The 25,530-nt window shown below is 41.1% G+C and overlaps 1 protein-coding gene across 2 annotated transcripts in view; it reads left to right on the forward strand.

Annotated features, from left to right (window-relative positions):
• The first annotated feature begins 3,356 nt into the window (after positions 1–3,356).
• LOC139418149 (roundabout homolog 4-like) overlaps positions 3,357–25,530 on the forward strand; it is a 39,781-nt gene continuing 17,607 nt past the window's right edge. Inside the window, exons 1-7 of one of the 2 annotated variants that reach the window (XM_071167378.1) lie at positions 3,357–3,686; positions 19,894–20,226; positions 22,519–22,676; positions 23,113–23,233; positions 23,534–23,672; positions 24,238–24,365; positions 24,809–24,924. In XM_071167378.1, coding sequence (XP_071023479.1) covers positions 3,596–3,686; positions 19,894–20,226; positions 22,519–22,676; positions 23,113–23,233; positions 23,534–23,672; positions 24,238–24,365; positions 24,809–24,924 — 1,086 coding nt within the window. In that variant the 5' untranslated portion in view covers positions 3,357–3,595. The remainder of the gene's footprint in view (positions 3,687–19,893; positions 20,227–22,518; positions 22,677–23,112; positions 23,234–23,533; positions 23,673–24,237; positions 24,366–24,808; positions 24,925–25,530) is intronic. The other variant, XM_071167379.1, reaches the window with a different exon arrangement.

The following is a 25,530-nucleotide window of genomic DNA, read 5'->3' on the forward strand; positions in this document are numbered from 1 at the left end:
TCAATACAAAACCTAGGGGTCTCATGGTTCTCACCCCCTTCCATAGACTTACACAGTAATTATGACAGCTTCCGGAGGATGTCCTCCAAACATATCAGAGCTCTTGCAGCATGAACTGACATGTTGCCCACCCAATCAAAGGATCAGAGAAATAATCTAGTACTGAAAGCATAAGCTACAACTAGCTAGCACTGCAGTGCATAAAATGTAGTGAGTAGTTAACTCAAAGAGAGATAAAGACAATAGTTTAACCATTTAGAACAAATTAATTTCTTTAAAAATGAAGGAGAAGCAAGAAAGAGAGGGAGTTAGAGCTAGCTATATTTTGTTGTATTTTTTCACGTTTCACTAGCTGGCTATGGCTACCCAACACTGGAACTCTTCCAAGTCAAGGTAAGCTTTTGGTTTTATTAATTTATTGCCACCAGGGCCTGCCGGTGTAACTGATAAGCTGCTTGTTGAATGTACACTGTACTGCATGATTGTAGCGGGTTTACAAACGCGTTATTTTAGTAGCTAGGTTGACTATGACGTTACTAACGTTGTTAGCTAATATGGTGACAACGATGTCTAGCGGTTATGATATGAAGGTTTGGCTTGGAAAGGTTTTTTCGTCTGGTCAAATACAGCTGATGTGTTGTCACTGAAGTCCACAAGCGAAGGGTAAACGTGAGAAGAGAAGAGTGCATAGATCCGAAAAGGAATTATACAACGAGCCAAATGTTCATGCTGTTTGTATGTGGCTACTATGAAAGTGAACTGTCTTTGCGTGTGATCAGGGGTGTATTCATTCCGCCGATTCTGTTGAAAAACATTTCTTAAATTAAATGAAACTGGGAAAAACATACATGAATTTGTCCAATAGAAACTCTTGTTTGCAACGGTTGGACTAATGATTACACCCTAGATCAGCTAGACGCAGGCAAAAGTGTGCAAGGCGGTATTGAATGTGTCACCTTGATTTCTCCAATTTTTCTCTCAATCTGTGCATCTACATTGTAAACTTTCATTCAAAGGCTAGGTTGGAGGAACCTCATGAGTATAGGGAAAATGTTAGTGTCATGTAGTAGCCTGAACCTATTGATGTTACATTGAGCTCTGTGAATGGAATATGAATGACAGTCATCCAATATGCTGTAATATAAATAAGGCCATGCTCATGAAAAAATGATCATCTTCATCTTAAAAGACACCTGTTGCAAGTATATATATTTCTAGCTTGCTTGAAATAAAACAAAAAACACGTCAAAAGCTTTTAGCATTAAGTCCCTCTTTTTAAACACATAATTTTTCTCATTCCATTCATCTCTCTCACCCATTCCAACACCTCCTTGACCTTTGAGACTTCATAAAATTAAAAGTGGTCAATTTTAAAGCCATCCCTCAGCACATCTTTAACCCACCACCATTTCCATGCATTGTGTTTAGGGCTAGCCATCTTCCTTCAGCCTCTCCAAACCTTTTGTTCATGGCTGAAATCTGGCCAAGGCCATCTAGCACGAGTTCTTGGATCAATATAAGCGTCCATCACCACGACTGGGCCTTTCTAGACCGACACAATGGCAGGTTCACTAAACAACACTTTATCTATGTGGTTTTTGGGAGGGAATTAACTACCAGTGGCAGTTTCCCCCTTTTATCTCTCTTCTCTCCCTCCGAGAGCCCTGTTTGCACAGGGGATCTTGGGTAATTGGGATAAGTAACTATTAGCTCCTGAAGTTGTTTTTCTTTTCTCTTCACAGCTATGCTCTAGCAGGACCTCCTTGTTGTTTCTGCTGTAATGTATCACTTGGTGATGACATCTGAGTGGATTTGTAGCAGGATGGAAAAAAGAGAGATCAATTTTGTCTCAATTAAAACTCTAAATTCTAAATACTAAAAGAATATTTGAATGCATATGTTATTCTTTAGAGATACTTTAGAGCTACTCTGCATGAATCTGTAGGCTAGAGCAAGTCAAACCTCTCCATAAGTTGGGACCGAGAGACTGAAAAACAGCTTCTATCTCAAGGCCATCAGACTGTTAAACAGCCACCACTAACATTGTGTGGCTGCTGCCAACACACTGACTCAACTCCAGCCACTTTAATAATGGGAATTGATGGGAAATGATGTAAAATATATCACTAGCCACTTTAAACAATGCTACCTAATATAATGTTTACATACCCTACATTATTCATCTCATATGTATATGTACTGTATATACTGTACTCTATATCATCTACTGCATCTTTATGTAATACATGTATCACTTTAACTATGCCACTTTGTTTACATACTCATCTCATATGTATATACTGCACTCAATACCATCTACTGTATCTTGCCTATGCCGCTCTGTACCATCACTCATTCATATATCTTTATGTACATATTCTTTACCCCCTTACACTTGTGTCTGTCTATAAGGTAGTAGTTTTGGAATTGTTAGCTAGATTACTTGTTGGTTATTACTGCATTGTCGGAACTAGAAGCACAAGCATTTCGCTACACTCGCATTAACATCTGCTAACCATGTGTATGTGACAAATAAAATTTGATTTGATTTGATAAGTCATTTAAATTCAGTTGAAAAATAAGGCTGTCGATACTAGCAGATATTATTGTGATTGCATCTCTCTACAAAACAACTCCTTGCATTTCCAATTCCTTGTTGTGCAACATCTTTTCAGTTTAGATGAAATAATGCAATGATAAACCATGAGATATGACATGATTGCAAGAACTGTAAAATCTCTTCAGTTCATTAGAGATGAGATCATAACATTTACATTTATTGTTTAGAAACATGGGAGCCTCCACATTTCCTGCCTCACCATGTAGGGTTGACAGAACTGCTGCTACAAATAAGAAAACATGGAAGAAAACATGGAACTTGAAGACCAGTCCACATGGCTGTTTGTATTTTAAGCTTCTAAGAATGCAGGAAACCAAACACATAGGCAACCAATAAACTTATGAGGATCAATATTGCTGTAGGGTACCATCATTTATAACCCTGAAATTGGCACTTCAAATAAGGGAACATGTACATAAATGTAAACGAATAAGGTAGGCTTTAATGTGCCCCAGAAGCAAATGATCTTATTATTGCGTTTCAGGAAACAATTTATGTTCAAAGAGGACCACAATATATCCTGTTTAGCCCATGTATGCAGTGGCAGTCCTTTTTATTTCTTGCCATTTATGTTTGTAATGCTTACTTAGCAGGTGTTGGTGATAAAACGGTGGCATAAGCCCCTCATGCGATTAAAGTCATTTCCAGCCAGGGAGTTAAAACGTGGGAGTGTAGCTTTTTTAAAGCGGTGACTTGTTGCCGCTTCGCCTACCTCAATTCTGTCCGCATCATAGTCACGAGGGACCGTTCCTAATTGCGTTGGCGCTTTGTTGGATCTAGATAAAGCGGTAGTCATTGTGTGACGGAATGGCAAACGAAACAAACATTGAAATATCTGAACTATTTTATTCAATCTTGATAAGAAATTCCTCAAATTGAAATTTGGTTCGTGCGTAAAAGTTGAAAGGAAACGAACGTCCTCAAGTGAAATAATATGCACCAGATAGGTCAACGATGCAATAAGAATTTGATTACATGCTGTGTTTTGGTGACCTAACATTTAAAATGACGGAACAGGTGTTTACAAGATTGTTGGTATTTTTCGCAACTCTTGGCAACCTTGCAGGTAAGGCTTTTATTTTGATATGATATATGTAATGTAGGCCTATCTATGGTAAACATCGATTGTATGCCATATCTGATAATGCATTTAGTGTTAATTTTATTCTCATTATTGCTATCAATGAAATAAATAAAGTTTGTAATACCGTAGTTGTAGCCTATATTGGCTGGGTTATTGTTGCCTGGTTTGTGAGCTATTGAATGAATTGAACTTTCTCAACAGAAGTTTCTCTCTCAACAAAATAACTTTATCTCAACAACAGTTTACAAACAGAGATTCCAGTGGTATCAGAGCCACCATTTGTTTATTGACAGGCGTAGCTTTTTAAAGCCAGACTTTAGACTTAACTGTATGATCAATAGTTAATATAGTTATCTCCTGTTACATATTTTTTTTAATCCCCTACTTTTTTCAACAAGAGAGGAACAAATGTATTTTTACATTTAATTTTCCTACTTTTCAATGGCACTTTGTTGTTTAGTAAATAATCAACACTTGATCTAACCTACAGTATCTGCCAAGTCAGCCCATCTGTGTGACACACTATTGTTATTCCAATCAATATGGAAGTGACAATTTAGGAAAGATTTATTCGACTATTCTAGAGATTTTGAAAATAATAAACATGTAAAAATATAATATTCGATTTTCAAAAAATAGTTGTAGGATTTTGAGATGTTTCTTCCTCACGAAATAGCTCTGTCCGAAAGAATATAGACTTTACATGGCAAGCCACAGACAAGATTGTCTTATCCTATGATCAGGAATAGGCCTATGGCTAGCCTAGTGTTGCAAGTTACATCTGAAAACCTATGAAAAAGATCTTGACAGTCTTTGAAAGCATGTCCTCTCATGCATGATGAAAGCATCCATCAGATAGCTGTTCTAGTTGCAATATTTTAATATAAAAATCAACACAGGCACATATAGCCCATCGCAGCTCAATGGCCAAAGTTTGTGATTTTTATCCAATAGTACATATCTGCAATTAAGCCTTAGAATCAATAGGGTATCATCCTCCCAAGTCCCTCCCATTGGCACATGTGATTGACATGTTTTGACATTGCCATTCAATAAGGGCATTGTTGACAGGCCAGTATTAGCATGGGTACACTGCCACTGCCCAACACAGATTTCCCTTTGAGCCCTCTTGATTTTGTTTGTGTGAATGCGCTTTTGTTGCATCATTTAGAGGGGGGGGGGGGGGCCTTTCGACTGGTTTAGCTTCCTGTCCCATACAGGAAGTACAGCAAATACCCCCCACTTCCTCCAACTTGGAGTCATACAATACCATAGGACAATTAAACAATGGGAATTCCAATGCTGCTGGCTTAAGAATAGACATTGTTTGTTGGTAGCGGAGTCTCTGCTTGTTTGTGTTGGGTGTTCTTACTTAAGTGTGTGAGCTGACCCTGGACTAGGGGCACCCTCTGGTGTGGTGTCTCTGTACTGTAAAAGTTCACTATTGCTGACTCTTAAGTATACTCTTGCTCCACTTTGAGTTTGTTCATCTCTTCATCTGCCATTAGCCTCTGAGTCATACTGTACCACAATGTCGTCTCCATCACAGTAAAACTCATTTTTGAAGGTGGGAGTTGCTTATGGTATGAAAAGCATTGGGGAGCCTCCCAATGGAGGCTCTTGTTGTATCTAGCCTTCTAAACTGACCCAAGAACGGGGGCGCTAGTGCTCATGCGTATGGAGTAGAAGCGTTCCTTCAAATCTCCTCTCCACTTATTTTGAAATCTTTAATTGTTACCATTTTAGTTTCAAGTTTGCAAAAAAATATATACACATTGTTTAGTATGTTTCCCAGGCACTAACTAGCAGCAAAAAAGTTAAATATTGCGACGAAAACCAACAGAACAGCTAACACAATCTACACAGGCCCAACAAGCAGCAGCTAGCTCCATTTGAGTACTGAAGGTGACAACTCCAAATACCCAGCAACAAGATTCAATGTGTCAACAAATGAAAGAGGCTGTAATAAATCTATCAATGATCATTTTGACAGGCTCGAAACAAAGTTTGAGTCTCTAAAGACGGCACAGGCCGAACTGAAGAGCCGCATGGACACAGCCAATTAGGACTTGTCTGACCATGACACCCGGATCGGAGGCCTGGAAACCACCTGCGCGCAGCTTAAAAAGAAGAACAAGGCGCTCCAAGCCAAGGTTCTCGATTTAGAAGGCAGCAGTTGCAGGCTGAACATCAAACTTGTGGGGATTTTGGAGGATGAAGAACAAGGTTAACCCACAGAGTTCATGTCCTAGCTCATTCCTAAACTGCTGGGCGACGACAACTTCCCAAAGCCTCTCATCATTGACCGTGCACACCGCTCTCTACAGGCAAATCCCTCACCCGATGCCAAGCCACGCACCATAATTGCAAGGGTACATCGCTTTCAGGAAAAGGAGCTCATTCTACGACTTGGACGACAGCGAGCTATGGAATACAAAGGCCAAAAGGTTCTCATCTTCCCGACTAAACAATGGAGGCCCTAATCTATGGATTTCACATGACCTAGGAATCCAGATATGCATCTGTTGGTCACATATACCTTAAAAGAAAAGGTAGGGGCGTGGATCAGTGATCATTTGCCCACTGAAGTTGGTTGTGACACCGAACTGCAGTCAGATCAAAATCCTGAGGTTCCCTCAGACGGTTTCTGTTAGTTTGTGCAGAAATTCCTTGTTTGTGAACCCACAGTTTCATCAGCTGTCCGGTTTGCTGGTCTCTGACGATCCCGCAAGTAAAGCCAGATGTGGAGATCTCGGGCTTGCGTGGTTACACTTGGTCTGCGGTTGTGAGGCCAGTTGGAAGTATTTCCAAATTCTCTAAAACAACATTGGAGGCAGCTAATGGTAGAGAAATTAACATTAATTTCTCTGCCAACAGGTATGGTGGATATTCCTGCAGTCAGCATGCCAATTACACACTTCCTTAACTTGAGACATCTGTGGCATTTAGTTTTATGTCAAAACTGCACATTTTAGAGTGGCCTTTTATTTTCCCCAGCACAAGGTGCACCTGTATAATGGTCATGCTGTTTAATCCGCTTCTTAATATGCCACACCTATCAGGTGGATGGATTATCTTGGCAAAGGAAAAATGCTCACTAATGCTCATTGCATTTATATTTTTGTTCAGTGTACATGTGGTTAGGGGTAAAAGTAAGGCAGGCATTGCGGGAGGGGTTCACCGACACAGCTGATATAGGGAGAAGGGGGGAGAAGGATGAAGTGAGGGAGGGAGACTGTTATTGACAAAATAAGGTTGTTAAACACAAAGTGTTTAACAGGAATCTCTGTGTGTCAGTGTCCCCACCTGGGGTCCACAGTGTCCACACTAAGTGGCTACAGAGTACTTTATCCTGAAAAACAGACACACACACTCACATCAGTGGTGGTCGGTGCCATTTAAGATTAGGGAGGACAATTGTTATTGTTATGAACATGGCCTTATTTCTATTACAGCATATTGAATGACTGTCATTCATATTCCATTCACCCAGCTCAACGTAACATCGATAGGTTTAGGCTACTACATGATACTCAAAGTTTCCCTATACCTATCATGAGGTTGCTACAACCTAGCCCATGAATGAAAGTTTAAAACGTAGGTGCACAGGTCGAGAGAAATTTGAGTAATCAAGGTGACGGTCATTGACACATTCAATATTTCCTTGCACAATCTTGCCTATATCTAGCTGATCTAGGGTGTAATCATTAGTCAGTTGCAAACAAGAGTTTCTATTGGACAAATTCAGGTATGTTTATATTTTTATTTTATTTAACCGTTATTTAACTAGGCAAGTCGGTTAAGAACAAATTCTTATTTACAATGATGGCCTACCAAAAGGAAAAAGGCATCCTGCGGGGATGGGGGCCTGGAATTAAAAATTAATACAATATAAATATAGGACAAAACACACATCACAACAAGAGAGATAAGACTCCACTCCATAAAGAGAGACCGAAGAAGACAACATAGCAAGGCAGCAGCACATGACAACACAGCATGGTAGCAACATAACAACAACAACATGGTAGCAACAAAACATGATAGCAGCACAAAACATGGTACAAACATTATTGGGCACAGACAACAGCACAAAGGGCAATAAGGTAGAGGCAACAATACATCACACAAAGCAGCCACAACTGTCAGTGAGAGTGTCCATGATTGAGTCTTTGAGATTGAGATAAAACTGTCCAGTTTGAGTGTTTGTTGCAGCTCATTCTAGTCACTAGCTGCTGAAAAGAGGGAGCGACCCAGGGATGTGTGTGCTTTGGGGACCTTTAACAGAATGTGACTGGCAGAACGGATGTTGTATGTGGAGGATGAGGGCTGCAGTAGATATCTCAGATAGGTGGGAGTGATGCCTAAGAGGGTTTTATAAATGTGCATCAACCAGTGGGTCTTGCGACAGGTATACAGAGATGACCAGTTAACAGAAGAGTATAGAGTGCAGTGATGTGTCCTATAAGGAGCATTGGGGGTAAATCTGATTGCCGAATGGTTAAGAACATCTAGCTGCTCGAGAGCACCCTTACCTGCCGATCTATAAATTATGTCTCCGTAATCTAGCATGGGTAGGATGGTCATCTGAATCAGGGTTAGTTTGGCAGCTAGGGTGAGAGGAGCGATTACGATAGAGGAAACCAAGTCTAGATTTAACTTTAGCCTGCAGCTTTGATATGTGCTGAGAGAAGGACAGTGCACTGTCTAGCCATACTCCCAAGTACTTGTATGAGGTGACTACCTCAAGCTCTAAACCCTCAGGTAGTAATAGCACCTGTGGAAATAGGGGCATTCTTCTTACCAAACCACATTACCTTTGTTTTGGAGGTGTTCAGAACAAGGTTAAGGGTAGAGAAAGCTTGTTGGACACTAAGACAGCTTTGTTGTAGAGCACTTAACACAAAATCCAGGGAGGGGCCAGTTGAGTATAAGACTGTATCATCTGCATGTAAATGGATGAGAGCTTCCTACTGCCTGAGCTATGTTATTGATGTAAATTGAGAAGAGTGTGGGACCTAGGATCGAGCCTTGGGGTACTCCCTTGGGTACAGGCAGTGGCTGAGATGGCAGATGTTCTGACTTAATACACTGCACACTTTGAGAGAGATAGTTAGCAAACCAGGCCAAAGACCCCTCAGAGACACCAATACTCCTTAGCCGGCCCACAATAATGGAATGGTCTACCGTATCAAAAGCTTTGGCCAAGTCAATAAAAATAGCAGCACAATATTGCTTAGAATCAAGGGCAATGGTGACATCATTGAGGACCTTTAAGGTTGCAGTGACACATCCATAACCTGAGTGGAAACCAGATTGCATACCCGAGTTAATACTATAGACATCAAGAAAGCCAGTCAGTTGATTATTGACAAGTTTTTCCAACACTTTTGATAAACAGGGCAAAATAGAAATAGGCCTATAACATTTAGAATCAGCTGGATCTCCCCCTTTTAAATAAAGGACAAACTGTGGCTGCCTTCCAAGCAATGGGAACTTCTCCAGAAAGGAGATACAGGCTTGGTGATGATAGGGGCAGCAACCTTAAAGAAGAAAGGGTCTAAACCATCTGACCCAGATGTTTTTTTGGGTTCAAGTTTAAGGAGCTCCTTTAGCACCTCGGACTCAGTCACTGCCTGCAGGGAGAAACTTTGTAGCGGGGCAGGTGAAAACGAGGGAGAAGCATCGGGGATAGTCGCATTAGAAAGGGTGGGAGATGAGGAAATGTTGGATGGGCAAGGAGGGATGGCTGAGTCAAATAGGAATACTGACTTAATGAAGTGGTGATTAAAGAGCTTACTCATGTGCTTGTCATGTAACAACCACATCATCAACATTAAGGGACATGGGCAGCTGTGAGGGGGAGGCTTTATTCTCCAGGTCTTTAACCGTTTTACATAACTTCTTGGAGTTACAGAGAGAGAACGGCTCCTTAAAGTAACTAACTTTGGCCTTCCGGATAGCCTAAGTGCACTTATTTCTCATTTGCCTGAACGATAGCCAGTCAACCTGAGTATGCGTGTGCCGAGCCTTTCGCCAAATGTAATTCTTAAGGTGGAGTAACTCTGCAAGATCACGGTTGAACCAGGGGCTGAACCAGTTTTGAATTCACATTTTCTTTATGGGGGTGTGTTTGTTAACAATACCACTGAAAATATTAAAAAGAAGGTCCAAGCGTCATCGACAGAGCTGATCAAGCTGATTCTATACCATTTTACAGAGGCCAGTTCATGAAGGAAGGCTTGCTCATTAAAGTTTTTTAGCAAGCGTCTATGACAAATCAGGACAGGTCGTTTCACTGAGCAGCCATTGCGAACACAGACTGTAAAACAGTGATCACTAAGGTCATTACAGAAAACATCAGACTGATACCTATCAGGATTATTTGTGAGGATAACATCGAGGAGAGTAGCTTTTTTTTGGGGTGTTTGGAGTCATACCTTGTGGGATTGGTAATAATGTGAGAACTATTTAGGGAGTCCCATTGCTTTAGGACTTGGTCAGATGGTTTAAGCATGTCCAGGTTTGTCACCTAGCAGGACAAATTCAGACTTAGTGTAAGGGGTCAGGAGAGAGCTTAGGGCAGGTAAGGTATGGACTGGTTCTGATGGAGGATGATTAGCACCCAGCAACAGTCAACAAAGAGCTATTTGAAAGTTTAATGCTTAAAACCAGCAAGTCAAATTATTTGGGGACAGACTTGGTGGAGACAACTGAGCACTGAAGGGGATCCTTGGTAAAGATTGCCACTCCCCCACCTTTGGATGATCTGTTTTCCCAGAATAATGTTATAATCAGAAAGGTTAACATCAGTATTCAAAACACTCTTCCTTAAATCTCTTGAAGCTAGGGGGCACTATTTTTATTTTTGGAAAAATAACGCTTCCAAAGTAAACGGCCTATTTCTCAGGACCAGATGCTAGAATATGCATATAATTGACAGCTTAGGATAGAAAACACTCTAAAGTTTCCAAAACTGTAAAAATATTGTCTGAGTATAACAGAACTGATATTGCAGGCGAAAGCCTGAGAAAAATCCAATCAGGAAGTGACTCTTATTTTGAAACCCCTGTCTTTCTATGCATCCCTATTGCCCATTGAAAGGGATATCAACCAGATTCCTTTTTCTGTGGCTTCCCTAAGGTGTCTACAGCCTTTAGATGTAGTTTCAGGCCTTTATTTTGAAGAATGAGCGTAAACGTCCACATTGCGTAAGTGGTCAGTTGTTGGCTCTCAGTGTGATATATTATCGAATAGATATTTGAAAAACACCTTGAGGATTGATTATAGAAAATGTTCGCCATGTTTCTGTCGATATTATGGACATAATTTTGAATTTTTGTCTGCGTTGTCGTGACCGCTATTTCCGGTGGATTCCTGGGCATAATGCATCAAACTAACGGCGGTATTTGGATATAAAAAATATCTTCATGGAACAAAAGGAACATTTGCTGTCTAACTGGGAGTCTCGTGAGTGAAAACATCCAAAGAACATCAAAGGTAAACAATTAATTTGATTGCTTTTCAAAAATACGTTTGACATGTTTCCTCGATCATTACGAATACTATTTGGAATTTTCATCTGCGATGTCGTGACCGCTCGAGCTTGTTGATTTCTGAACATAACGCGCCAAACAAATGGAGGTATTTTGGATATAAAAATCATCTTTATGGAACAAAAGGAACATTTATTGTGTAACTGGGAGTCTCGTGAGTGCAAATATCCGAAGATCATCAAAGGTAAGTGATTTAATTTATTGCTTTTCTGACTTTTGTGACCAATCTACTTGGCTGCTAGCTGTTTGTAATATTTTGCCTACTGAGAGAGAGGTAAACGCTTGGATAGCTTTCGCCGAAAAGCTTTATTGAAATCTGACACGCCAGGTGGATTAACAACAAGCTAAGCAGTGTTATGCTATTTTGCACTTGTGATTTCATGAAAATTAAATATTTTTAGTGATTTAATTTGAATTTGGCGCTCTGCAATTCAGCGGTGGTGGATGAAAATGATCCCGGGATGGGTGCATCAAGAAGTTTTAACACTGCTGCACCTGCAGAGTGGTTGTTGCCATATGATAACCAGATATTGTTACCCCATTTATTTTTCCAAAAAGCTAGATCGGAGGAACAAGCATGAGTCTCTTATAGAAAGTAAAAGTCTGCATTAAACTGTTTGCAATACAGGAAAATAGCCCTATGTTTAAGTAAATAACGAATACCCCTGACATTAATTGATCAAAGAGATAAAGACAAACTTCAACCAACAACCTTGTTATGCTAATATAAGCTTTTCCTAAGTATAAGTATCTCAAAAGGATTTCCATCCCATTATTAACCTCCAACAAAAAACAAACACATACTGGTCATAAAGTTGCCAAACTATTCTTACTCCCACAAGGGGGAGACATTGTGCATATTTTACAATAAGCAGTTATTCACCCATAGTCAGTGTTTAGTTTACCAGTTCTCAGATCAGCCTTTTCTCATTCAAGTGTTTGGGTAAATTTTGTATAATAAACGGGTGTTTGAGTAGGCTAAACCAGCTAGCTGCAGTCGCTAGCTAGGTAAGTGAAAAAATATGGCTAGCTCTCTCTATTGCTCTCTCGCTTTTTCGCTTCATTTTTGGAGAAATTAATTTGTTCAAAACTGTTAAACTATTGTCTTTCTCTTTGTGGCAAACATTTTATGCACTGCAGTGCTAGCTATCTGTACCTTATGCTTTCAGTGCTTGATTAATTCTCTGATCTTTTGATTGGGTGTCCCCTGTGACTCAGTTGGTAGAGCAAGGCACTTGCAATGCCAGGGTTGTGGGTTTGATTCCCACAGGGGACCAGAAAGAAAATGTATGTACTCATTGTAAGGTGTTCTGGATAAGAGCATCTGCTAAATAACTAAAATGGAAGGAGCCACAGCCCACACAGTTATACACCTGAGCCTTCTTACTGCAGAACACAATCAATTCGTCAGATTGATGCAGGTGTGGGTTGTAGGGCGTCTTAGTGTTCTACATTTTTTCAATATTGGTAACTCGTAAAATAGCCTGTTTTGAACTGTATGCTAACCTGAGAAGTAGAAATCAAAAGGAGGAAAACTGGGAATTGCTAAGTAAATGGAAGAATACTCTTATTGCAATGTGCGTGGCTCTTAAAAGAGCCTTTGGTTGTGCAATGTGTAGTCTATCGCAAAAGATGTTGCCTGGGAAACAGCACCCTCCTCGTAGAAGTAGGAGGTGACGGTCTCCCGCACAGGGATTGCCTCCCGTGCTGCGTTGTAGGCCCCCATCCTGGCATCATCCTGCAGAGTAGCAGACATCTCCTCTCACACACAGCACTGAGTCCTCGTGACCATCCTCATGAAGTTACAGTATGCAGGACACAGGTAGCCTTCACACGCCTCTGAGTTAGTAGGGTGGACCCCGATAACTCGTTGGTACCTCCGCCACTGGGACGCAAGAATGCCGAAGGTGCACTCGACTGTGAGCCTGGCTCGGGAGAGGCGGTAGTTGAAGACCATGTTCCTCCTGAAAAGGTTCGCTTCAGGGGAAGTGCCGCATGAGGTTTCTCCAGCACGGAAAAGCCTCATCTCCCATGAAGACATGGGGCTGGGGTCCCGGGTGCTCTTCTCCTAGAATCAGGCTGTCTTCGGGAAGGTCCAGGGTGCCATCTGAGGCCCTGACCATGGAGGAATTCATGCCTGTCCCTTGGTTGGGAAATATCTCTCATTACAAATGATAACATTGGATGGATAGATGCATGTGCGCACACGTGCATGTGACAACAGAAGGATCATATCAAGGATGTCATCGCAAATGAATACATAAATATCACTTGAAGCTTGATGGTGAGTTTGAATCAGATGTGTGGTGCTATGGCAAAAAAAACAAAATGTGCACCTCTTTGGGTCTCCAGGACCAGGTTTGAGAACCACTGCTCTTGGGACATTCATTGGGACCTCTTCATCTGCATACAGGTTTTCACAGCTCTCTGTATCTGAGGACAGAAAACATCACAAAGAAACAGGCTTCAGTGTACTGAAATTAGAAAGCAATGAATATTATGTTGCTATTATCTCTGTCCTCGGTTGTTCTCTCGAAGGACTGAAACTACACAAGTACCTGCCCTATCCAGAGTAGCCTACTCTTCCCTTCTTTGACAGCTTGAGCTGCTAATCCTTTCACCCTCTTCCATTGCTGTTAGCTATCTAGCTAGCTACCTACCTACAAATAGATTTGGAGTGTGGGTTTTATATTTATTTACAAGATAGCTAGCTAATATGAAGTTAGGTAGCTATCTGGTGATTTATTTCATTCACATAGCTAGCTAGCTAGCTATACAGTATGTAAAGGTGGATAGATAGCTAGCTATGTTAGCAGTTCATTTGAGCTAGCCTGCCTGCAATACTGTAGCTAGCTAGCTTTACCTGGAATGCTTTTCCAGCAGTCTTAAAGGAGTTCCCACATATGCTGAGCATTTGTTGGCTGCTTTCCCTTTACTCTGCCATCCAACTCATCCCAAACCATCTCAATTTGTTTGATAGGGCGGCGCACAATAGGGCAGCACACAATTGGCCCAACGTCGTCCGGGTTTGTCCGGGGTAGGCCGTCATTGTAAATAAGAATTTGTTCTTAACTGACTTGCCTAAAGGTTAAACAAAAAAATAGCCCTTACACAGCCTTGAGGTGTGTTGGGTCATTGTCCTGTTGAAAAACAAATTATAGTCCCACTAATCACATACCAGATGGGATGGCACATCGCTGCAGAATGCTGTGGTAGCCATGCTGGTCAAGTGTGCCTTGAATTCTAAGTAAATCACTGACAGTGTCACCAGCAAAGCACCATCACACCTCCTCCATGCCTCACGGTAGGAGCCACACATGCAGAGATCATCCGTTCACCTACTCTGTGTCTCACAAAGACACGGCGGATGGAACCAAAAATCTCAAATTTGTAGTCATCAGACCAAAGGACAGATTTCCACTGGTCTAATCAAATCAAATTAAATGTTATTTGTCACATGCACTGATTACAACAGGTTACAGTGAAATGCTAACTTACAAGCTCTTAACCAACAATGTAGTTTTAAGAAAAATACCTAAAAAAAAGAATCATGTTTATTGCTCCTGTTTTTTGGCCCAATCAAGTCTTTTCTTCTTATTGGTGTCCTTAGGTAGTGGTATCTTTGCAGCAATTCGACCATGAAGGTTTGATTCAAGCAGTCTCCTCTGAACAGTTGATGTTGAGATGTACAGTGCCTTGCGAAAGTATCCAGCCCCTTTGAACTTTTCGACCTTTTGCCACATTTCAGGCTTCATACATAAAGATATAAAACTGTATTTTTTTGTGAAGAATCAACAACAAGTGGGACACAATCATGAAGTGGAACGACATTTATTGGATATTTCAAACTTTTTTAACAAATCAAAACTGAAAAATTGGGCGTGCAAAATTATTCAGCCCCTTTACTTTCAGTGCAGCAAACTCTCTCCAGAAGTTCAGTGAGGATCTCTGAATGATCCAATGTTGACCTAAATGACTAATGATGATAAATACAATCCACCTGTGTGTAATCAAGTCTCCGTATAAATGCACCTGCACTGTGATAGTCTCAGAGGTCCGTCAAATGCGCAGAGAGCATCATGAAGAACAAGGAACACACCAGGCAGGTCCAAGATACTGTTGTGAAGAAGTTTAAAGCCGGATTTGGATACAAAAAGATTTCCCAAGCTTTAAACATCCCAAGGAGCACTGTGCAAGCGATAATATTGAAATGGAAGAAGTATCAGACCACTGCAAATCTACCAAGACCTGGCCGTCCCTCTAAACTTTCAGCTCATACAAGGAGAAGACTGATCAGAGATGCAGCCAAGAGGCCCATGATCACTCTGGATGAACTGCAGAGATCTACAGCTGAGGTGGGAGACTCTGTCCATAGGACAACAATCAGTCGTATATTGCACAAATCTGGCCTTTATGGAAGAGTGGCAAGAAGAAAGCCATTTCTTAAAGATATCCATAAAAAGTGTTGTTTAAAGTTTGCCACAAGCCACCTGGGAGACACACCAAACATGTGGAAGAAAGTGCTCTGGTCAGATGAAACCAATATTGAACTTTTGGCAACAATGCAAAACGTTATGTTTGGCGTAAAAGCAACACAGCTGAACACACCATCCCCACTGTCAAACATGGTGGTGGCAGCATCATGGTTTGGGCCTGCTTTTCTTCAGCAGGGACAGGGAAGATGGTTAAAATTGATGGGAAGATGGATGGAGCCAAATACAGGACCATTCTGGAAGAAAACCTGATGGAGTCTGCAAAAGACCTGAGACTGGGACGGAGATTTGTCTTCCAACAAGACAATGATCCAAAACATAAAGCAAAATCTACAATGGAGTGGTTCAAAAATAAACATATCCAGGTGTTAGAATGGCCAAGTCAAAGTCCAGACCTGAATCCAATCGAGAATCTGTGGAAAGAACTGAAAACTGCTGTTCACAAATGCTCTCCATCCAACCTCACTGAGCTCGAGCTGTTTTGCAAGGAGGAATGGGAAAACATTTCAGTCTCTCGATGTGCAAAACTGATAGAGACATACCCCAAGCGACTTACAGCTGTAATCGCAGCAAAAGGTGGCGCTACAAAGTATTAACTTAAGGGGGCTGAATAATTTTGCACGCCCAATTTTTCAGTTTTTGATTTGTTAAAAAAGTTTGAAATATCCAATAAATGTCGTTCCACTTCATGATTGTGTCCCACTTGTTGTTGATTCTTCACAAAAAAATACAGTTTTATATCTTTATGTTTGAAGCCTGAAATGTGGCAAAAGGTCGCAAAGTTCAAGGGGGCCGAATACTTTCGCAAGGCACTGTATCTGTTACTTGAACTCTGAAGCGTTTATTTGGGCTGCTATTTCTGAGGCTGGTAACTCTAATGAACTTATCCTCTGCAGCAGAGGTAACTCTGGGTCTTCCTTTCCTGTGGTGGTCCTCATGAGAGCCAGTTTCATCGGGCTGACTCTTTTCTCTGTATATATTAATGATGTCGCTCTTGCTGCGGGTGATTCTTTGATCCACCTCTTCGCAGATGACACCGTTCTGTATACATCTGGCCTGTCTTTGGACACGGTGATAACAAACTTCCAAACGAGCTTCAATGTCATACAACACTCCTTCCGTGGCCTCCATCTGCTCTTAAATGCTATTAAAACTAAATGCATGCTCTTCAACCGATCACTGCCTGCACCAGCATCACTACTCTGGACGGTTCTGACTTAGAATATGCGGACAACTATAAATACCTAGTTGTCTGGCTAGACTGTAAACTCTCCTTCCAGACACATATTAAGGATCTCCAATCCAAAATAAAATCTAGAATCGGCTACCTATTTCACAACAAAGCCTCATTCACTCATGCTGCCAAACATACCCTTGTAAAACTGACTATCCTACCGATCCTTGACTTTGGCAATGCCATTTACAAAATAGCCTCCAACACTCAGACTGCATCCAATTTGCTGAGCAATCACAGTGCCATCCGTTTTGTCACCAAAGCCCCATATACTACCCACCACCGCGACCTGTATGCTCTCGTTGGCTGGTCATCGCTACATATTCGTCGCCAGACCCACTGGCTAAAGGTCATCTATAAGTCTTTGCTAGGTAAAGCTCTGCCTTAACTCAGCTCATTGGTCACCATAATAACACCCACCCGTAGCACGCACTCCAGCAGGTATATTTCTCTGGTCATCCCCAAACCCAACACCTCCTTTGGCCGCCTTTCCTTCCAATTCTCTGCTGCCAATGACTGGAACGGATTGCAAAAATCACTGAAGTTGGAGAATTATATCTCCCTCACTAACTGTCAGAGCAGCTTACCGATCGCTGCAGCTGTACATAGCCCATCTGTAAATAACCCATCCAACCAACCACCTACTTCATCCCCAAATTTGTGTTTGTTTTTCTGCTCTTTTGCACATCAGTATTTCTACTTGCACATCCTCATCTGCACAACTATCACTCCAATGTTAATTGCTAAATTGTAATTACTTCACCACTATGGCCTATGTATTGCCTTACTTCATTTGCACACACTGTACACGTTTTTATATTGTGTTATTGACTGTACATTTGTTTATCCCATGTGTAACTCTGTGTTGATTTTGTCTCACTGCTTTGCTTTATCTTGGTCAGGTCGCAGTTGTAAATGAGAACTTGTTCTCAACTGGCCTAGCTGGTTAAATAAAGGTGAGAAGAAAAAAAAATCTCAAATACGTTTCTGATTTTTTTGGTTACTACATGATTCCATATGTGTTTTTTCATAGTTTTGATGTCTTTACTATTATTCTACAAACTACAAAATAGTAAAAATAAAGAAAAACCCTGGAATGAGTAGGTGTCCAAACTGAGTAGGTGTCCAAACTGAGTAGGTGTCCAAACTTTTGACTGGTACTGTATGTCACCAGTAGGCCAAGTAATTGTACCATTAATACCTGTCATTTGGTTACATTAATTTCTGTTAATGCATGTATTATTTAATAATTTACCGTTCTCATTCTTAGAGGTGAAACATAGTTTGCAGAGTTCAAAACCTGCTAAACTTGTGAGAAACCAGTAGTTTTTTTTTCTCATAACCATCATTTATGAGTTTTGGAAATTTTGCAATTGTCTTGTTTGGCGTGAGCAATGAGCATGTCTCTGTCGGGTTTCTCTGTCCTGATAATGTTCAGGGAACGTGCACGTCTGAGCACGCATAGAAGTACCTGGCCTGCTGCACGCAAATTTAGGAAAGTGCCCATTTGGGATGTCTGAGTTCTGATGATCCAATATATACAGTTGAAGTCAGAAGTTTTACATACATTTAGGTTGGAGTCATTAAAACACGTTTTTCAACCACTCCACAAATTTCTTGTTAACAAACTATAGTTTCGGCAAGTCGATTTAGGACATCTACTTTGTGCATGACACAAGTAATTTTTCCAACAATTGTTTACAGACAGATTATTTCACTTATAATTCACTGTATCACAATTCCAGTGGGTCAGAAGTGTAAATACACTAAGTTGACTGTGCCTTAAAAACATCTTGGAAAATTCCAGAAAATGATGTCATGGCTTTAAAAGCGTCTGATAGGCTAATTGACATAATTTGAGTCAATTGGAGGTGTACCTGTGGATGTATTTCAAGGCCTACCTTCAAACTCAGTGCCTCTTTACTTGACATCATGGGAAAATCAAAATAAATCAGCCAAGACCCCAGAAAACAATTGTAGACCTCCACAAGTCTTGTTCATCCTTGGGAGCAATTTCCAAACGCCTGAAGGGAGCACGTTCATCTGTACAAACAATAGTACGGAAGTATAAACACCATGGGACCACGCAGGAAGGAGACGCGTTCTGTCTCCTAGAGATGAACGTATTTTGGTGCGAAAAGTGCAAGTCAATCCCAGAACAACAGCAAAGGACCTTGTGAATATGCTAGAGGAAATCGTACAAAAGTATCTATATCCATAGTAAAATGAGACCTATATCGACATAACCTGAAAGGCCGCTCAGCAAGGAAGAAGCCACTGCTCCAAAGCTGCCATAAAAAAGCCAGGCTACGGTTTGCAACTACACATGGGGATAAAGATCGTACTTTTTGGAGAAAATTCCTATGGTCTGATGAAACAAAAATAGAACTGTTTGACCATAATGACCATCGTTATGTTTGGAGGAAAAAGGGTGATGCTTGCAAGCTGAAGAACACCATCCCAACCGTGAAGCACAGGGGTGGCAGCGTCATGTTGTGGGGGTGCTTTGCTGCAGGAGGGTCTGGTGCACTTCACAAAATAGATGGCATCATGAGGTAGGAAAATTATGTGGATATATTGAAGCAATCCCGTACATACGACTAATACAACCTGAACTTGAAAGAACCTGAATTTTCAGCAGGATATTTTCTACTGGTTTTATTTGTTAGCTTTAGGCCTATCTATTTGACTTTGTTGACAATGGAAGTTATAGGCCTACTGCTTCTCATGGGAAACAACTATGACTTAATCGTCTTGGATCCCATTCGATGCTAAATGCATAGTATGCATTGTAATAGTAATAAACTATTTTCAGATCTTCTGTGAATTAACAGACGCAATAGCCTACTTTGACAGAACCTGAATTTCTCCATCTTTCCTCCGTCCACTGTTCTTGTGTCCTCCAGGTTCCAGACTGAGGACGGATGTGGTGGAGGTGCGCCCGCGGATTGTCCACCACCCCTCAGATGTGGTGGTCAAGGTAGGCAGCCCCGCCACCCTCTCCTGCCGCGCCGACGGCACACCCGAGCCCTCCATTGAGTGGCTCCGCAATGGCCAGCCCCTGGAGATGGACAAGCTGGACAGCCAATCGCGGCCCATCATCCTATCGGAGGGCAGCCTTTTTTTCCTTAGCGTGGTGCCAGGGAGGCGGAGTCAGTCACATGAGGGCGTGTACGCCTGCATGGCAAGGAACAGCGCTGGCAAGGCTACCAGCCGCAACGCCTCCCTCTATATCGCAGGTAAGACTGTGGTGATGTCTTTCAAATTAGATGGACATGCGTATCTTGTTATAAATTCCAAGATGCCATGCAGAAATAATTGCACAGTAGGATGAAGAGAGGTACCATGTTATAAAGAGGTCCCACTGTTATAGATCATGTGAGTGAAGAGACTATGTATCAGTCTCAGCAGTGGGCAGACTAACTAATAAACCACTCAAGGGCTTGATTGGCTGACTCAGGTGTGCTCATACTGAGATGGAACCAAAGCCACACACAGCTCCCTTCCATGCACTTAAAAACACTATGCCAGATGCATGTGAAAATCTGGCCTTAGAATACATTCTGTTGTCTTGGTTGGATGGCCCTCTGGCTCCTACATCCTGTCCCATTAACTTCTCTCCCTCTATGCTGATCTTAAATATGATATCAAGCTGATATATTATCCTTCAGGTCCACGGAAAGCCCGCAGTAACCACAGACCCCTGCTCCAGAGAGAAAGCGAGAGACATTGAGATTGTCCGTGTGATTGCTGAGTAGAATTATTATTATATATATATTTTTTAAAACATTTATTTAACTAGGCAAGTCAGTTAAGAACAAATTCTTATTTACAATGATGGCCTACCAAAAGGCCAAAGGTCTCCTGTGGGGACAGGGGCTGGGATTAAAAAAATATATATTTATATGTGTATATATATATATATATATATATATATATATATATATATATATATATATATATATATAGGTCAAAACACACATCACGACAAGAGACAACACAACTCTACATAAAGAGAGACCTAAGACAACAACACAGCATGGCAGCAACACATGACAACACAGCATGGTAACAATATGGTAGCAGCACAAAACATGATATAAACATTATTGGGCACAGACAACCGCCCAAAGGACAAGAAGGTAGAGACAACAATACATCACGCAAAGCAGCCACAACTGTCAGTAAGAGTGTCCATGATTGTCTTTATCTTTGAATGAAGAGATTGAGATAAAACTGTCCAGTTTGAGTGTTTGTTGCAGCTCGTTCCAGTCGCTAGCTGCAGCGAACTGAAATTAAAGGGGGTCCAAAATCAATGTTTACCACATTCCCGGGACAAACACTGCTAATTTACCCCTAACCCCCAGCCTCTGTTTGCACACAAAATAGGGTCACCCACAGACCACTGGATTCCTGAGCTGACTGGTATAATTAGTGGCTGATGTTGGGGGGACTTCCCTGGAGCAGTACGTGGTGGAGGCATGGAGCCATTGGCACTTTACTTTCGATTGAGTTATAGAAGCAGATCGATTGTAGTATAGTTTGCGTTTAACCTTTTATTTATCCAGGTTAGTCTCAATAAGATAATTGTGCAATTGTGACCTTTTGTAAGTAATAGTTGAACTGGTTAGGTTAGTAGCCTCTACAGTCATGAACTATGCAGCACTGTTAATTCAAGAGTTGTGCTAAGTTTTCTATCATAGCTAGACAATTATTGAGTTCAAGAATACCCGTAATACATGTTAAAGAAGTCCAGCCTTGGATGAAGAGTGGAGATATTCCAGTAGTAGTTTATGGCACTAGACCATTATAACCATACATGTGACCAAGTAGATGCCAAATACGTTTTGTCTCATGATTCCATGTGGTGTCATGTCCTAATGCAATACCTATGTTATCAGTGAAGATTTAAACAGACATCCTATACATGTGGTAATGTACACATGCAAGGGGAAAATGCCATTGTCTCTGTCCTTTTGGATATAATGGAAGGGAGCTCCTTAGACCTTCAACTGAAATGGTTCACAGTGACTCTTAATGATTGAGTAAACATGACAAGTCCCTGCAAAGACATCAGGCTTGTCTGTCATGTACTTGTGTTAATATCAATGTAGACGGGTCAAATTTGCTCTATGAATTGTTTGGGACCTCTGGGGAATATATGAGGTTGTTGATGGGGCAACACTGGACAAAAGCACTGTGTATTCTGTGTATAAAATATATGGATATTTAGAGCTGTGCAATGTGGTCCAAAACATATAGTGTGATATGGTGTGGTAATGGTACTGTGAAATAAGATAAATCATTAGATTAGTTTATTATAAGCCTTGCTAATTTTCGGTGGTCAAAAGTCAAGTCAAGCAGACAGTGGTGCGTGTGGTGCTGGGCACATGTTTCCCAGGCAATGTTTATTAACTACAGGCTTGGAGACTGACTTTGACTTTGTTATCCAATGTAATGTTATGGCCTTGTGCACCAGCTAGTCTCAAACCCACTGTTTATGAATGGACGACCTCTGTGTGTTCTTTCAGCTCTGCGTGAGGACTTCCGGGTGCAGCCCTGTGACGTGGAGGTGGCTGTGGGGGAGGTGGCGGTGTTGAACTGCAGCCCGCCGGTAGGCCACCCCGAGCCCAATGCCACCTGGAGAAAAGACGGGGTCCCCATCAACAACACCAATCTGCACTACACTGTGAGACCTCCTTTATAACATGCTTTGTAGGGCTTTCTTTCTATGCTTTTTGAAATTAGAAATTAGAAATTGACAGTGTTGTCAGTGTGCATTTCTGTGCAGTAAATGTATTTTCAAGACACTATGGTTTTTCCATAATGTGGAACAGATGTTCTATATTATTGTAATTCATTTTTTTAACTAATTTCCAGAGGTGGCAGGAGCTGAAATGCATACTGTTTTGAATATTTATTTCTCGAATCAAATCAGTGGTAACACGGTATTGCCAATAGAGGGCACTGTTGTACAACATTTTGATTAAAACCACAGGCCGCTTCATACATTTTCCTCCATTATTAATAAAAGAGGACATGTCACCTTGGATGAAGAACTATTCCCCTCCCAAAATCCTTGTTTATTTGTAACTGTATGTGCATGATCCCCATGTGACCTATAGGAACTGAATGGGAAGTTGATAATCGCCCCAGCCCAGAAAAATGACTCTGGCGTGTACATCTGTGTGGCCTCCAACACTGTGGGAGTAAGAGAGAGCAGGGCTGCCCGCCTGTCTGTCCTAGGTAAGATGAACCCTGACTCCATGTACAGTACCATTTTAGCAATAACCTTTTTTACACTACTGAGCCAAGCTGTACTTTGCTGGCTTGGTTATGCATCCACCATAGTTGCTGGAACGGTGCTGGAAATGAAAATGTGAAAAGAACAGAGTCCACACAGTACAGTTTGGGTCGGCACATCAGTGTGAAAAAGGTATGTCAGTGTTTGCTATTGATATAAGGGATAGCATGGAATTGAATGCTTAGAGATATGATATGAATAACCATAATTTATGTATTTGCCCCTGCTTTCTCCATCCCCAGCCAAGCCAGTGTTGGTGCTGAAGCCTCAGGATGTGTCGGTGGGGACTGGAGAGTCTGCCCAGTTCTACTGCGAGGCTAAAGGAGACCCAATGCCAGCTGTGGAGTGGAGCCGAGTGCAGGGCCCTCTGCCCAACGGCAGGTCTGATTATTGATTCAACAAAAAAAAACTTTATTGTCCATTAAATCTACACTAAGAACTGTTCTTGACATGAGGTTTACAACATGTGGTTTATATGCGTGACTGTAAGTCGCTTTGGATAAAGGCGTCTGCTAAATGGCTTATATTATTATATACAGGAGGTCAAAAAGTATTTGGATGGTGACAATATATATATTATTTTGGCTCTGTACTCCAGCACTTTGGATTTGAAATGATACAATGACTATGAGGTTAAAGTGCAGACTGTCAGCTTTAATTTGAGGGTGAAACGTTTAGAAATTACAGCACTTTTTGTACGTAGTGCCCCCCGTTTTAAGGAACCAAAAGTATTTAGACAAATTCACTTGTGTATTAAAGTAGACAAAAGTCTTGGGGGTGTAATCTTTGTGTCTCTTTGAGCTACTCTTCTGCACAGTCAGTACATGTATCATAACATGCATTATTAGTATGCAATAATAATAACAATAAGTAATTATTTGATTTGTAATCATTTCATACAGTTTCTATAGTGAATGTTGTGTTGGTTACTGTGTCATGTCTGTAGGTATCTAGTGAATCCTGACCAGAGCCTCCAGATCCACTACGTGACACCACAGGATTCTGGGAGGTACACCTGCACAGCTGTCAACGACGTGGGGGTGGTCACCGCCAGCGCACAGCTTGTGGTGGAGGGTAAGAGTACTTAGCTTGAGCCTTCACCACTACATTTATGTGTTGTGTATTTGTTGAATGTGTAATGTACCATGTTTATTTTGCATACAGCAGTACTGTTTGTCTAAGACAGTTTCCCCCTGAGGGAAACTAAAGTTGATCCTGTCCTATTTCCTTACAGCTAGAATAGAATGTATTTCTTTCTCCCAGGGGAATACAGAACACTCTACTGGAATGCTAAACAAGGACCATATTATTCACAATATGTGCAGCAGGATGTAACACAAACAAAAACGTTTCTTTTTATGATGTTTGTGAGATGGTGGAGGAAATGAGTGTGGTTCAAAGTAAACCGTTTTTAGGAGAACTATGGGACTTTTCGTTACATGGAGTTTAGTTTGTGTCAATTTCAGTGCCAGTAGGGAATTTCAATTTATGAATAGATTTTTCTCCCTCCTTCACAGCAGCTGCAAGCACCAGACAGAGGGACCTTCACAGAGAGTTGTCGGACCTGCGCATAGCTCTGGAGAATGTGACGGTGCTGACTCCAAACTCCAACATGTCCCAAGTGCAGTGGAAGGTACAGACATCAGATACGTCACATGGAGGTTCATGTATTACTATGAAAACTGTTTTCAAATAACAGATGACTGCATCAAGACGTTGAGAGAGTATCCCCCAGCTAACACTTCAATAGTGAACTCCTAATGTAAGGAATTTACCTTTGTGCTAAACTAAGATTCAGACCTGACATTTTTTGTTTGTTTAGAACAATATTTTCATGTCACAAACCACATTTCCATCCTGTTTTTTTATGCGAGTAAAGGCAAACTGTTTGTAAAAACTTTTTATGACAGCTGTGATGGAAACAGGATGTTTCGGTACAATTTTATAAATGACGACAGATCATTTGTTCGTTTGACATGGTGGGATCTTTTTGTGCCTCTAAAATCAGTTATGCGAGAAATGGAAATGCCTTCATGATATACATGAAAACTGGGTGCACACAAAATCGTCTATGTCATCACGCACTGATTTATATCCGCAACAAGTCAGTTTGGTGGAAACACACCACTGGTGGCAAAATGCACATATTTACTTCATGCAGATTTTAGACTATTCACATGAAAATCTGTCGCCAATTGGATGGAAATCTAGCTACAGATAACATTCAAGGAATTCAAAA

The sequence above is a fragment of the Oncorhynchus clarkii genome, chromosome 10, assembly GCF_045791955.1.
Source record: "Oncorhynchus clarkii lewisi isolate Uvic-CL-2024 chromosome 10, UVic_Ocla_1.0, whole genome shotgun sequence".
NCBI lineage: Eukaryota > Metazoa > Chordata > Actinopteri > Salmoniformes > Salmonidae > Oncorhynchus > Oncorhynchus clarkii.